Source organism: Anomalospiza imberbis, chromosome 6 (assembly GCF_031753505.1).
Source record: "Anomalospiza imberbis isolate Cuckoo-Finch-1a 21T00152 chromosome 6, ASM3175350v1, whole genome shotgun sequence".
NCBI classification, from domain to species: domain Eukaryota; kingdom Metazoa; phylum Chordata; class Aves; order Passeriformes; family Viduidae; genus Anomalospiza; species Anomalospiza imberbis.
The window spans coordinates 20,801,721-20,815,299 of record NC_089686.1 but is presented as its reverse complement, the minus strand read 5'-3'; the positions used below and the strand labels follow the sequence as shown (position 1 = coordinate 20,815,299).

At 35.5% G+C, this 13,579-nt stretch overlaps 1 protein-coding gene across 17 annotated transcripts in view; it reads left to right on the top strand.

Annotated features, from left to right (window-relative positions):
* NRXN3 (neurexin 3) overlaps positions 1-13,579 on the top strand; it is a 968,667-nt gene that overhangs the window by 844,890 nt on the left and 110,198 nt on the right. For 8 of the 17 annotated variants that reach the window (XM_068192702.1, XM_068192699.1, XM_068192701.1 and 5 more), the window contains one exon: positions 11,782-11,871. The exons of the other annotated variants lie outside the window; for them this stretch is intronic. In XM_068192702.1, the coding sequence (XP_068048803.1) occupies positions 11,782-11,871 (90 nt within the window). The remainder of the gene's footprint in view (positions 1-11,781; positions 11,872-13,579) is intronic. 17 annotated transcript variants of the gene reach the window in all.

The window sequence follows — 13,579 nt, the reverse complement described above, 5'->3', positions numbered from 1 at the left end:
TTCCAAATTCTGTTAATAAGGACAGAAGAGAGAAAAGACACTAAACAAACAAATGAACAAAAAAGTGGTTATATTACAGCTTCCAGTATCTATTGCTCCTGTTTTGTTCCTTAAAACTTATCTGAGCTCTTGCAACACACTGCATTCAGTCTGAGTGAGCTGTAGTTTTAACTTCACCAAGTACCTCAAGCCCATGTGAGTGGCAGTCTACCAAGCACTGGAATTTGTCAGCTTGGCATCAAGAAAGAGGGAAATGCATGGGTCTTTATGAAGACATGTAAGGTCTTCAAAGCAGAACAAAACAGCACAATACAATGTAACAGCAATAGGGTTGATAGAAGGAGTTTACCTAAGGAAGGAAGTAAACACAGAAAAGTATCTTCATGCAAATTGCCATGACCATCTAATTCCCATCCAAGATCCCACCAATAGTCCTTGAGGGAGAGGGGAGAAGAATAAGAAGTATTCTTCTGTAGCAGTCTTTATTACTGCTACATAACAATCACATAACAGGTTGTTCTAACATGCAAACACGTGACACAGAGGCAATACTAGTTTTAATTTAGCCAAAATATTTATCTTGTTTATAGCCTAGATAAAGAAAATACTATGAGAAAGTACTGATAGTTTGAGTAAAAGTTTTTTGGTGCTGTCCAAGAAAACAGAGATTTGTATTATATGTATTGTATATTTAGCTGTTAGCTGAATTAATGTAGCAACACTCTTACATCTTCCTGAATCAGACTAGATGTCCAATATGTCAAATCCACAGATGAATACCCAAGACTTTAGAAGAAAATTTGCTTTAATGGTCAAAATTACACTTCTATCCAATGGTCCTGGATTTAGGATTCTCTTCTGTCTTCCTAGAGCCTGATTGTTCGTCTAATCAAGTCTATTGAGTCTGAGACCTGTCAAGTGTCTGATGCTCCAGAGAATTACAGTAACCCACCATGGCAACAACAAAAATATGCCCCAAAAGATGTCCTTCTAAAAAAAATTGCCCTACTTTTGCATTTAGTTTGTGATCTGAAATATGAAGTCAAATATGCTGTATGTGTTTGTATCATATCTACAGTAATTACATTTGTATTTCTCAGTAAGAAAGCAAATGGTTCCTTTTTTTTCCCTCATTAATTTATTCAGGAAGACATGATTGTGTGGAAACACTCCCACTTCTTCTGCAGCTGGAGAAGTTACTCTGCTGCATTGTGACTCCTTTGCTCAGCCAAATTTAAACCATAACAAACCAAAACCTAGGTAGTTTAGTGGCATCTCTAATTTTTCTCTATTTCTCTGATTCTTTTTCCATTGATGGTATTGATTCTCAAATCTCAGTGCTTTCCTCTTAGCTTAGTTCTATTGACTAGGGTTCTTTGTAAGATAAATTCTTGCAACACAGTGTGAATGCCTAGGAAAATTTGTATTAACTTTTGACAATGGTAATACAGTATAAACTGAAACTCATGAAGAGACGAACTTTATGATTTCCCAGTCCTAGATTTCCTCATTTGTCAGAATGATTGCTTAAAATACTCCAAAATACAGTATCCATAGGGCACTGGTGCATCTTTCTGCCTAATTGTTCTCACCTGGTATCTGATTTAAGGGCCCTGGAATATCCCTAAGTATTGGCATTGTATTCATATACTTACCACAAGTCCCAGTGCCTGAGATACTATGGGGCAAACCAGATACAATCCATGTGTTTTTCCCTGTATTTCTTTGACATCCAGCCATTTTCCATGAATAGTAATTACAGGCTAAGAGATATAGGTATATCCTGGTAGCTTGGTCTTCCCAACAATTCCATGTCAAAGTATACAGCTGTTCACACAGTCATGTGTATCCTGAGTCTTCAGATATTTTGAGCTGTTCTCATCTGTTGGTGTCCATTGCTCCATGACTGTATGATGTTCAGGTACCAAGCATAAACCTTATCAACAGTGATTTCTGGTAAATTTCTCCTTTGCTGGCATAAGATTAATTAGAACCATAGAAGGACTTGTGTTGGAAGGGACCTTTAGGATCATCTAGTTCCAAAGCCCCTGCCATGGGCAGGGACACCTTCCACTAGAACACATTGCTCGAAGCCCCATCCAACCAGTTGCTATTGCTTCAGCCATTTGATGGTACATCAAATGTAGCTGTATAATGTAGTGCAGAGAAGGATGGAGAAATATTTCTTAGATGGAGACTCAGGCTAAATAGAATCCTGCTGCACAGCACAGTGCAGTGAGTTCCCAGACATTAATATATTTACATTTCTCTCCTGGGTTAGTTCTATTTCAGTTCTCCTGGTCAAACTTTTATGAGTTATTATGTTTTATTTTTTCTCTATATCCCTCTCTCCCTAACTCTCCTTCTCTCCCTGTCTATCTCTCATAAACACACATGTGTGCACAGTAAGAATGAGCAAACAAACATCTGTCCTGAGGGATCACAGGCTTGAACAACTTTGTGCTTTTCTGATCACATTGCCTGCAGAAGAAACAGTGCCAGCTGTAATCCCAGGTTGACATTCTGACATGCAGTGACAGAAGGGGTTTATGCATCCACATCAGCCTTCTCCCTGCTCGCTAAAGGCACTGGAAAGCATGAAGTCATTAAAATCCAATGCTACAATCTGAAGTAGAGCAACTGTGTGAAAGGATGGTCAGAAATGAAAGGGGCCAGTCATGGAACTAGGAGTCAGAAGTTCATGAATCTCAACCTTGTGTTTAGAGATGCCTTTCTCTATGATCTTGAGTAATGCTTTTACCAGTCTGCAGCTCAGTTTTTCCCATCAGTAAACTGAGGATAAAGCTCCAATTTACCTTATCTTTGGTGACTTAAATAGAAAATATTCTACAATTCACTGAACATGGAAGTCTTTCCGGGTCAATGAATTTGCATCTTTGCTACTTACTGAGTACCTGGTGCTCTTGGTCATGGCACAACTTCATGAATACCATCTGTCTTTGAGAAGACTCATTGGGTTGCTACAGAATCCTAGAATTCTCTTTTCCTTTTTCTAAACTGATGCAAACAGAAGAATTGATTTCATGATTTGTAACAATTAGTAATGGAAAAAGCCTGTTTTCTCTCATTTATTCCATTCTGTAATAAACTGATATCCCCCACCGCTTTTGCAAGGAAAATTTTAAATAATTCAATAATTTCCCTGAGGATACTGTAGCACAGTCTAATATGCAATCTTGATAGGAAGTGCTTCTTAATAAATTTCTTCTTTCATCAGTTTCTTACATGCTTTTAATTATTTCCTGGCACTCACTCTAGAGAACTTGTCACTTTCATAGAGTTTTTGCCATTTGGTTATTTGTAACTGGTTAGTTTTCCAGTCCTCATCAGTGACATTTGACTAAGGGCCATACGGGTGTTACTCTCATTATTGTTACTGACTGAGAAGCTTCCCTACAATAGCACTGTATTAATAGGAAAGGACTGCACATGCTCTCTCTGTTTGTACATTTAACTCCCCATATTATCTCCCTAATAATATGTGCACAGGGAAATGAGATTCAGAAACATCTGAAGGTTTCTAGTGGAGCCAATCCAACTACCAGCACCAAGGCAGAGACTTCAGGTTTGCTGGAATTGAGCTTCTCTTGTTTGCAGAGTTGTGGTAGAGTGCCACTGACCCTTCAAGAAGCAGGTATAAAGCCACAAGTTTTTTTTGTTTTTTTTTTTTTTTTAACCTTAGATCATGCACCCTCGAAAGGCAACTGAGCTGTTTTCAGTCTCACATTGCTCCTGGAAGCAAAATAGCTACATTCATGCCTAACCCCAAATATGTACATTAGATTAGTGTTTCTATGTCCTGACTTTGCCTAATGCACAAAACAGATAAAGAACCTCTAGATAAATGAGAGTTAATAGAATTTAAAGTGTCAATACAAATAAAGTGCTTTTGGTATTTGATTATTGCTGCTTGTTCCCACTGGGCAAGATAAATCACATCCTGACCTTTCACAAGGGAATCAAAGTGGGATGTGGGGACAATAGCAGTAGATTTTATTCCAATCTCTGATTTCTTCCTGCAAAATGATTTTTCCCCCCTTGCTTAAAATGGAAAGATCAATATGTAGTTTCAGTTTTTCTTTAATAGATACTTCAGCCTTGGCTGCCTGACATGGGGCTCAATTTGGGTCTGGTCAGTGAAAAAACACAGTAATTTACACATTCCTTACAAAACATTTCAAACATCTAGTAATATAGGCATCCAAATTATTTCATATTTTTACAGAGGCTGAACTGGTAACTGCTTTCTCTGTACTCTACACTAGTTCAGTTTTCCAACATAGCTCAAATGAGAACTAAAGCAGACTGCTTTTATTTCATGCCCATGGCCCCAGCTTCTACAGGGCTGAAGTGATTCAGTATAATGTGCACATATAAAATAGGACTTAAGTCACATTTTTGACAATATTATTTTTTTTTCCTGAATGGTTGAAAAGGTTTGATTAACCCTCTTCCGCCTTTGTTAGTCTGAGTTTTCTTTTGTTTTGCTCCTATTTTGCTTCTATGTTAGATTATCGAGGGTAAGGCACTTATTTTCTCAGTCATCCAAAACAGGATTGAAAGACTAATCTAAGGGAGGTTGGAATGTTACTGATCTTGTCCTGGGGCAGAGCATTGAATTAGATGACTTCTTCAAGTCTTTCTTAGTCTTATTAGTGTCACTGTGGTCCACGTTCATTATACATCCTGCACAGACGTTTAAACTCTGGCCTCTTAGTTTGCTTCTGAATTTTCCAATGATTTTGGTCTGAATGGTGCTTTACTTTAAATTAGAGCCACAAGTTTTTTAGGCTAAAAAAGATCAGATAAAATAGGGAGTAGTGGCATTGTAAAGATTTTGGTTGAGGCACTAGAGATGTAGAAACAGCTCTAGTTGTCTGAATAATTATTGCTGTTGGAGTCTTGCTTGCTAATTCTCTCTCATATTTTTAGTACTTATATTACCAAGACCTTGTTGTCTCTTGTCATGAGGGCAGTGAGCTGAGGAGGGTTGCAGTGTGAAGGTCAGCTTTTAACTCCAGTCCGTAGTGAGATGAACAGAATGAAAGGTGTTGCTCCTAGCAAACAATGTGATCAAAGGGAATTGAAGATAAAGTCAAGGGCATCCAGGACTAAGGGGAAAATGAGGACAAGAAATAAAATGAGAATTCAGTAGCAAAAGATGCAACTTTATTGAAGAGTGAAGGCAGGGGAAAAATATAATATCCAAGAACTGAAACAAAGCTAAACAATGTTAAGACTTGTCTATTTTTCAATTCACTCAAATGAAATGAAATCCCGAATTTGAATGAATTTTCTATAGCGCTCCTTTAATACAAGGCAAAACTGAAGCTTTAGAAGAATTTTTAGAGGGACAGCTTGTGATAGTTAGAAAGATTCCAGATCATCTGCCTTATAATTATTTTGTTTAGCATGGCCATTCTGTTTCATTTTTGTGTAAGCCACATCTGTGGTTTCAGGTTTGGACATTTTTCAAGTGTTTCCTAAAGCCATCATAAGTAGAGATTTTTTACATGTTTGGATTTTAGTGCAGCCATTCCCTATGTTATATAATATAAACCACAATATGGTTTTACAGTAACACAACAAAATAAACATCTATACATAAACAGCCCTGATGCTAAAACTTGATGGTAAGTGTTGTTATTCCTTTCTGATGTATGGAGGAAGGTCTAGTCTTAAAAATAGATTCTAATCCTTAACTAATTAACTTGTGCCAGTTACCTAATTGCATACAAGCTATGAACAAATAGTGGTTGTACTTTGTAGTATTTAAAACAAAATATGTACTTAAGGAAATGTGAAAATGAAGCAATTCTGTATCTTGTAAGTTTTTAAGTGCAGCTGCCTGAAGACAGAAGGGGTTAAAGAGGCTCAGTCTGTGCCAATCACAAGCACACTTCGGAAACTTTTGTTCCCTTTATCAGAGGGGAAATGGTAGCTTGTCCATGGTGCATGCAAATCTCCTTTTCCAGGGCAGACAGCATCAGCCCTAGGAGAGTTTTGGCACTGAATTGAACTGAATCAGTTTATGTTAGTAGAGCATTTACCCATCAAATATACTTTTCATGCTGTAGCAGACTGCTTCTCTCCCATGATGATGTCAATTAAGTGTGTGTAAATCTCAGTGAGAATATGAACATCCGTAAAAACTCAAAGGGAGCTGGCATTACAGGCTGCTGGGTGAACTGAGCTATCAAACACTAGGTGTTAACAAGCCTATTTCCTACTGATATTCCATCTACAATAAGGGGAAAATGGTGGAAACATTTTAAAGCTTGAAAACTGATCTCAAGATGTTTCTTTAAATCATTAGTAACACTGTAGCATCTTTCACTTAATAACTGCTCATTAGATAAAATGTCTCATTCTTTTTAGAGACTTAGAAGCAATGAAGAAAATTATGCTTCATAGAACAGCCTTTGACAGTAATTTAGACCAGATGAGTGTTTTCTTATGATATTCTTTTCAGCATCTTCACAGATTTGACAACACATCAGGATGGATTCATATTCCACCTAAAAGCAAGTACTTCCTTTCTGCCCAGTGCAATTTGCTGGAACCTTTCAGTTTTTCTCTTTCACACCTAAGAGGTAGTCAATCATTATGATTGGTCTAGGCCAAGAAGCAAGATTTTTCAGAGCTTCAGTAGTTCTTGTACTTTCTTTGGTTTAAGATTCCATTTTGGTTTAGAAATAAGCTTAAAGCAATAAAGGTTGGTTGTTTTCTTAAAGGAGCAGCAGAAACGAATAACATCTTCCAGCACTGAAGGGTTTTGGAAGAAAATTCTGCTTTGCCCATGAGCAAATTTAAACTGTGTCCCTTGGACTCTTGTACTGCATAAAAAGTATTTCCTGTGGGAACTGCCAGTAGTGATTGGCACAAGCAAATTATTTTGATTTTTTTTTCCCATTTTAGTTTTATCTAAATTGAAGATTATCAAAAGCTAAAGTTCAAAGTGAATCTGATCTATTTATCAGTGTAGTCTGTAGAGCAGGGATACTGAGGGCTTCAGAAAAAAAGACAGAATGCTGGCAACTGATCATATTTAACCAGTAGGCTATTATTTTTATAACTGGATTCCACATTTCCTTTGGAAAAAGAGGTACAATCCAAAAAAACCAAAAAAACATAGAGCACTTCTGCCATATTCCTTTCCAAAGTATTTGGTCCTTACCAATGTCCATGGTATTTGAAATATTAAGAATATTCAGGTTAACCAAGATTCAAGTATCTAGAAGATTTCAAGATGTTACCATTAAAATCCTTGAGGTCATAAAAGTCTGATTGATTATCAGTTTGTTGAAAAACTCAGGACATACAGCAGAATTTCTGTTCCTTGTTCATGTAAGTCCTAAATGGGAAAAAAGACTTCTTTTAATCCTAGTGTTCACCATTGGCTTTAGAATTTTTACATGAAAAAAGGAATAAAAGTAGGCAAAATAATGTGTTTATGAGGCACAGTTCTTTAGAAGAAGCTAAGTTGTTAAGCAGATCTAAGTCCTATTGACATACAGGAATTTATTATGTGGATGAAGGAAAAATGAGGAAACTTATTTAAAATGAGTCTTTCCTATTGGTACTTGAATGACTTAAGCAGCTAGAAACTGTAGGAGGAAAATATTTAGTAAATCACAAGTAGCAAAACTAATCAATGCAATTTTACTGTGAAAAACTATATCCTGCGACCTTTGAGACCCACATTGATTCTGGATGCAGAAGAATTATGTGATTAGGAGTATTTTCTGAAAATTTAAATCACTCAGTCCTGTGTATTCTATACTGAAGAACAGCCTGGAATCAAAGCTGGACTCAAAAGGAAAAAAAGAGAGAACCTCTATTAGTTACGTGAAAGGGTTGTTTGTGTGAATCATTCAACTATAGAAAGAAATTACATTGAGGTCACAAAAGGATTGTTACTGAAAATTTCTGTGTATGAAGATGGATGAGAAACACCTTTAATCACATCATGCCTCAGCTGTCAGAGGTTCAATAAGCTTTCTTCATGCCAAACTTACGTTACTTCGTGTTGCAAACCATGATATTTCCTTTTTGAGCTCTCATATCAAATGTTGTGTTTATTTTCTAAAGCACAACTCCAAGTCAGTATTAATTTAGTAATTGTGTGGTTCTATTGTTTGTATTTAATGGCTATTCTAAGCACTTAACAATGAAAAAGTTGTTCTTTAGCTCACTGTTGTAATTGAGAATATGAGTGAACACATTCTCATGCACATGTTTTTAAAAATCATTCTTAATTATGTCTGAAATAAAATTTAAAAACAAACCAACAAAGAATAGATCAGATACTAATGTTGCAGTATAAACCTATTTGAATTTTCTAATGCCCTTTAATTTTTCATCGCTTTTAAAGGTATGATTTTTATATGTATTTTAATCTTGCTGAATATATCTGCATAATAATAACATAATAAAATTAAATTAAACTTGATTTAAAAAAAAGTTTTTAAAGATGTGGTGGGGAATAGTTGTCATTTCTGGCTTTCTTGAAGGTCTAGAACTATAAGAAACCCATTTTTCATCATAATGTCTTTTCTGATTGTCCCACTTCCTTCTTTTACCTCGGTCTTGTTGGCCTGTTCTTGTCAGACACCCTATTTCTGAGGAATTTCAATTCATCACTATTTTTTCTTTTCTACAGTCAACCTTCCACACAGAGGAAGAAGCACTCCATGTCAGCCCCTGGCTGACTCTAGTGTTCCTTTGAACTGTCTTCATTCTGAGAAAGATCTCATTGCCACCAGTAAAAGGTTACTTTTGTATGTGCATACCGATATGGATGAAGACAGTGGAGTTTCTTTTTGCTTGTAAATAGTGTTATAGAATTTCTTTGGGGCTATAGAAAGTGTGCCTGCCCATCAACATTATAATATCACCACATTTAACTAGTATTCCTAGCTCAGAATGTACTCTATAAAGTGGGGAATAACCCCCATTTCTATCAAAACTGTGTCTATCTTTATTACATGCAATATAGATGGAGTAGCAGCCTCTTTGTAAAGGTTCAAGTCTGAGTTGAGAGAGAAATTTAGGTTTTTAAGTGCCATTGAAGTGCCTCCTGAGGATTTTTCAGAACCTAGTACTCTTTCCCTACATGCAAAAAAAAAAAAAAAATAGGCACTAAACAAATACAATCCTAAAGGTGATGCAGAATTTTTATGATTGCATTTATGCAATTTATCTGTTTTGGTGGGCATGGATTAGTGTGTTGAGAAAAGGCCTAAGCTGAATGTCTTGCTAACTGATCTTAATAAATAAATTGTTTTTGTAGTGAGTTTGACGTTATTTTGTTTCTGTTCTCCCCAAACCAATGGGTCTGCTTCCCTGTCCTGTAAGCTGCACCTAGGCTTAGATGAATGGCAGAATTTGCAGGAAAGGAAGCTGTCATGTCAGATTATTATTAATAAACAGATCAAATATCATTGTTTAATTAATATTACCATCTCTTTAGCTTTAGGTAGAGTTTTTTCTTTGTTTTTGTTGTTTATATTAACTCAGCTCCTCTTTATCAGTTTTTCTTGGTTCCTGGATTGAACATGGTTCGAATTTTCTGTTTAGGAACGTGTATTCATAGAAGTATAGAATTGACTTTTTGGTGGTGCTGATATGAATTAGGAGAACTGGGAATTTATTTAAACTTCATGTCTGTGAGTGACTCCAAGTCACAGCACATTGTTAAATATAACTTGACAGATAACTGAGAGACTGTTTTCAATTTTACCTTTTCCTTCTAATTTATCTGAGTTACCAACTCTGTATGTCAGGCGTCTGAGGTGCAACAGAGGAACTGGAGCAATAATGTGTGTCAGCTGGTGCTTAATTAGATATTTCTATGATGGGGAATAGCAGTTTTTCACAATGAAAATATAATGAATATATAATATGGAAGGCAAAAGGTTATCTGACTTTTCAGGAAGTTAGTTAGTAATTGGGCTGTAAAGTTGTTCTTAAATGCTTTTACTTCTTTTTTACTGTGTACCCCAAATAAGCAGCAAGGCTCCTAAATGTGCAGCATTATAGTTGGAGATACTAACCAAAATGTAAATTGCTGTTTTTCTTACAGCTGAGCTTACAGTGATATAGATGATGATTTTTACAAATACTACTTAAGATTAGGTCACCTGAATCCTTGTGGGACTATATTTTGTGTGTTGCTATAGTGCTTCTCACGTGCAGCAGAAATTCAGCAGTTCCAAGGTGCTGCTGAAGAGCCCAGCTCTGGTCAGCAGGTACCTCACATAGGCTGGCAGCATTTTGGAGCTTCAATAAGGATGATCAAACACGTGAGATTCACCAGTCCTATTCCCTGCAGTATGACAGCGTCTGCTCTTGACTGGCTGGACTTATATGATTTAGTTTTTAGTTAAGCATTTTTTTCATTGGTGTCTCTTTACACTGAAAAAAAGATTACAGCATCTCCTTTCAGAAAGTCAAACAACTATGAAGCCCCATTAGGATATTTATATGTGGGACTTTAAAGGCAATACTGCAAACTCTGCAGGGCAGTTGCTGACTTCAACCACCATTTATTCAAAACACATACTGGAGCACAACTGATCCACTGAACTTCTGCTTATGGTAGCATTACTTCAGTAAGTTGTGGGCTTAATCCTTTTTCTACAGTATTATAATGTTGCATGTAAAAAAGGCACTTCTCTTATGCCTGTCTGAAGAGTTTTTGTAAAAATAATACTTAAAGCAAAAGTTAGAATTAATCAGAAAGTGACTATAGCTGAAGAAAATGAAAAAGCAGAATGATGGCACTTGTTCACTGACATTCCTAGCACCATCAAACTGAACTGCTCCTTTCTACTAGAGGTTCCAGCTGACCTGTTCAATTTTCCAGTAGCTAGGGAATTTGGACAGAGGCTTTGTGTGAATCCTGTTGCTCTCTGTGCTGTGCAAGTAATAGGAGCTTTCCACCAAAGCACTCTTTAATGGATGATTCTATTATCCATCAACATGGAACAATGGAACTGTAATTGCTGGAATTTACATTTTGGCTAATTATGCTTTTATTTAAATTAGTTTCTAAGCGTTTGTTTTATTCTGGCAAGAGGCCCAAGACTTTGGTAACTGAACAGAAGTTTTCATGTATCCTTAATTAACAGTTCTTCCTCTTGTCAAATTTTACTTCTCTTTTTTCCTGTTTATCTTTCCATTCTTAGGTGTTTGGAATTTATTTTAAGCTAATTCTATTAGATACTTTATATTTTCTTATATTTTCTTCCTTTCTTTTTTTTCTCTTTACTGGGTTACTAGTCCTAACACGTGTCTTTTACCAGTGCAAGAAGGTTATTCAAATTGCTACTGTGTGTTTATGTGACTGACATATTGTGCCATGTCCATATGCAATCAGATCCAGAGTCTGATCAAAATGTTTTAACTCATGGCACTGAGTTCACTCAAGGTCTCACATTGCAGACAAATTGCACATGCCGTCTAATCAGTTTGGATAAACAAATACTCTGAGGAGAATCTGAGTTATCTTTGTTTGTAGGCTTTAATTTCTTCGACCTTCCAGAACCTCAGGCAATTGGATGTATAACTATTCTCCACTCTACTAAAGATAAATCTCTCTCTTTTCAAATATGTATATATACACATATATATGTACGCACATGCTCACCTATTTATCTATAGCTAAATAAGGTCATAAAAAAACCAAAAAATCTAGGATGTTTTAACTATTTCATTGACTTTACAGATTGTTTTTAAGCTGTTTTTTAAACTTTAAAGGCAACACTGATAGTGAACGGTTCCAAATGGTAAAACAGAAAATCCCCTTCAAATATAACCGGCCCGTAGAGGAGTGGCTGCAGGAAAAAGGTAACAGTCATTAAAACTTTCATTTTAAACCCATTTGATTCTAAACTCTCATTTTTAAAGCCTGCAAATAAATGTTTCTTAAATGATAATCGCCTGCTGCATAAATTACCGTTTTAATTTTCATTATAATTTGTGTCAGCTTCCACCTGCCATATGTTGATAAATCATGCTATAATACATTGCTATTAAAATGCAGTTAAAGGGACGAAATTCTAAGCTTGCTGTAATAGTAATGACAAACAAGCAAAAATTCAGGAAATTATTTCTAAAAAAAAAAAAAAAAGCCAAATGAAGAAGAGTGAAGAGCAACAACATGTATTATGGCAATTGTACCACTGCATGTTTTTCCGATTTTAATTTGGGCTCGAGCTACATTTATGTCTTTTTTATTGAAGTTTTCTTAAAAGATTTTCAAATCTACTTGTTAAACCACTTCCTTTAAGTTGTTTTTTTTTTCTCATGAGTCTGATTAGCCACTATGGCTATATATTTCTTTATTATATTAAGATAATTAAATGATTTTTTAAAATGTTGTAAAGAAAACATTTTTTAACATTTTCATTTAAATTACAGACAGGGAGACAGAGAAAATTATTGTTCTGTTGCTTTTATGCTATGTCTGGAGTACAGGTTGAACACTCAAATTATATTTATCTAAAATACGGATCAAATTCTTAGTCTAAGGCAGTGCCACTTAATTTTGTGGGTTTGCCTGGAGTAATTGGCCTCAGTTCAACAAAAAAACTTGTTAACATTAATAGGTCCAGATGGCTTGAGTAAAAGTTCTGTATACAGTCCATGACCTTTTGAAATGTGACTTGTGTCAGAACAGTAATTTTTTTTTGGTAAGGAATTTGGAGAGGGGAAAAAAGAATATCTTGGATGTAGAACCCATTTAAAAGTCTGTTGAAGGTAACAGAATAACTTGCTGATTTCAGTAGGGCTTGACCTAGGCTCTTGGAAATACAGTGGAGTTAAAGTCAAGAAGATCTTCTCCCTCTATTAGTAAATGTGGTATTACAAATAAAAAGCATTATAACTAACTCCTTGCCTTGAAATCTAGACAAAGCAGAACACAATCTTCTCTTGTTTCCATTTATGAAAGTACTTCTAATAAAAGGGGGTGACCTTTGAACTCAGGTCTTGCATTTTCTGTGCTGATTTAGAATGTGGTTGTTAAAATATTTTCCAGGAAGGAAAACCAGTCTCTTGTAGGACTGGAAAAATATAATTTATGTTCTGTTTCAAATTTCTAACCTCAGCTGAATTAACAAATTGATTTATCCAGTATGAATTAAGGTCAGGAAGGATGTGGCTAAATCCAGTCAAAATATTTTCATGTGAAAGGGCTTGATCCTGCAAAGTGTTGTGCACACTCAGTTCCTATTAACTTCAACGAGAGCTGGCAGTGTTGCTCACTTTTTAGGTTTGGTCTACAAAGGTGTAATGTTTAAAACTAAAGTATTAACAAAAATAAGGCAAAAATATTTGTGTAACCAAAATAGATTTTTTTTTTACCACCAGTATGTCATAAACAGTTAATTCAGCTAAATTGTAAATAAATTTCAAGATAACAATAAACAGAAAATGCTTATTGAGTCTCAGTGGGTTGCCCTATTAGTTTACAAGATCAAACTAAAATAGATAAATAAAGTTTAACACTAAAAAGAAAATAATTTTGATAAGTCTGAATTGCTAAAGTCCCTTT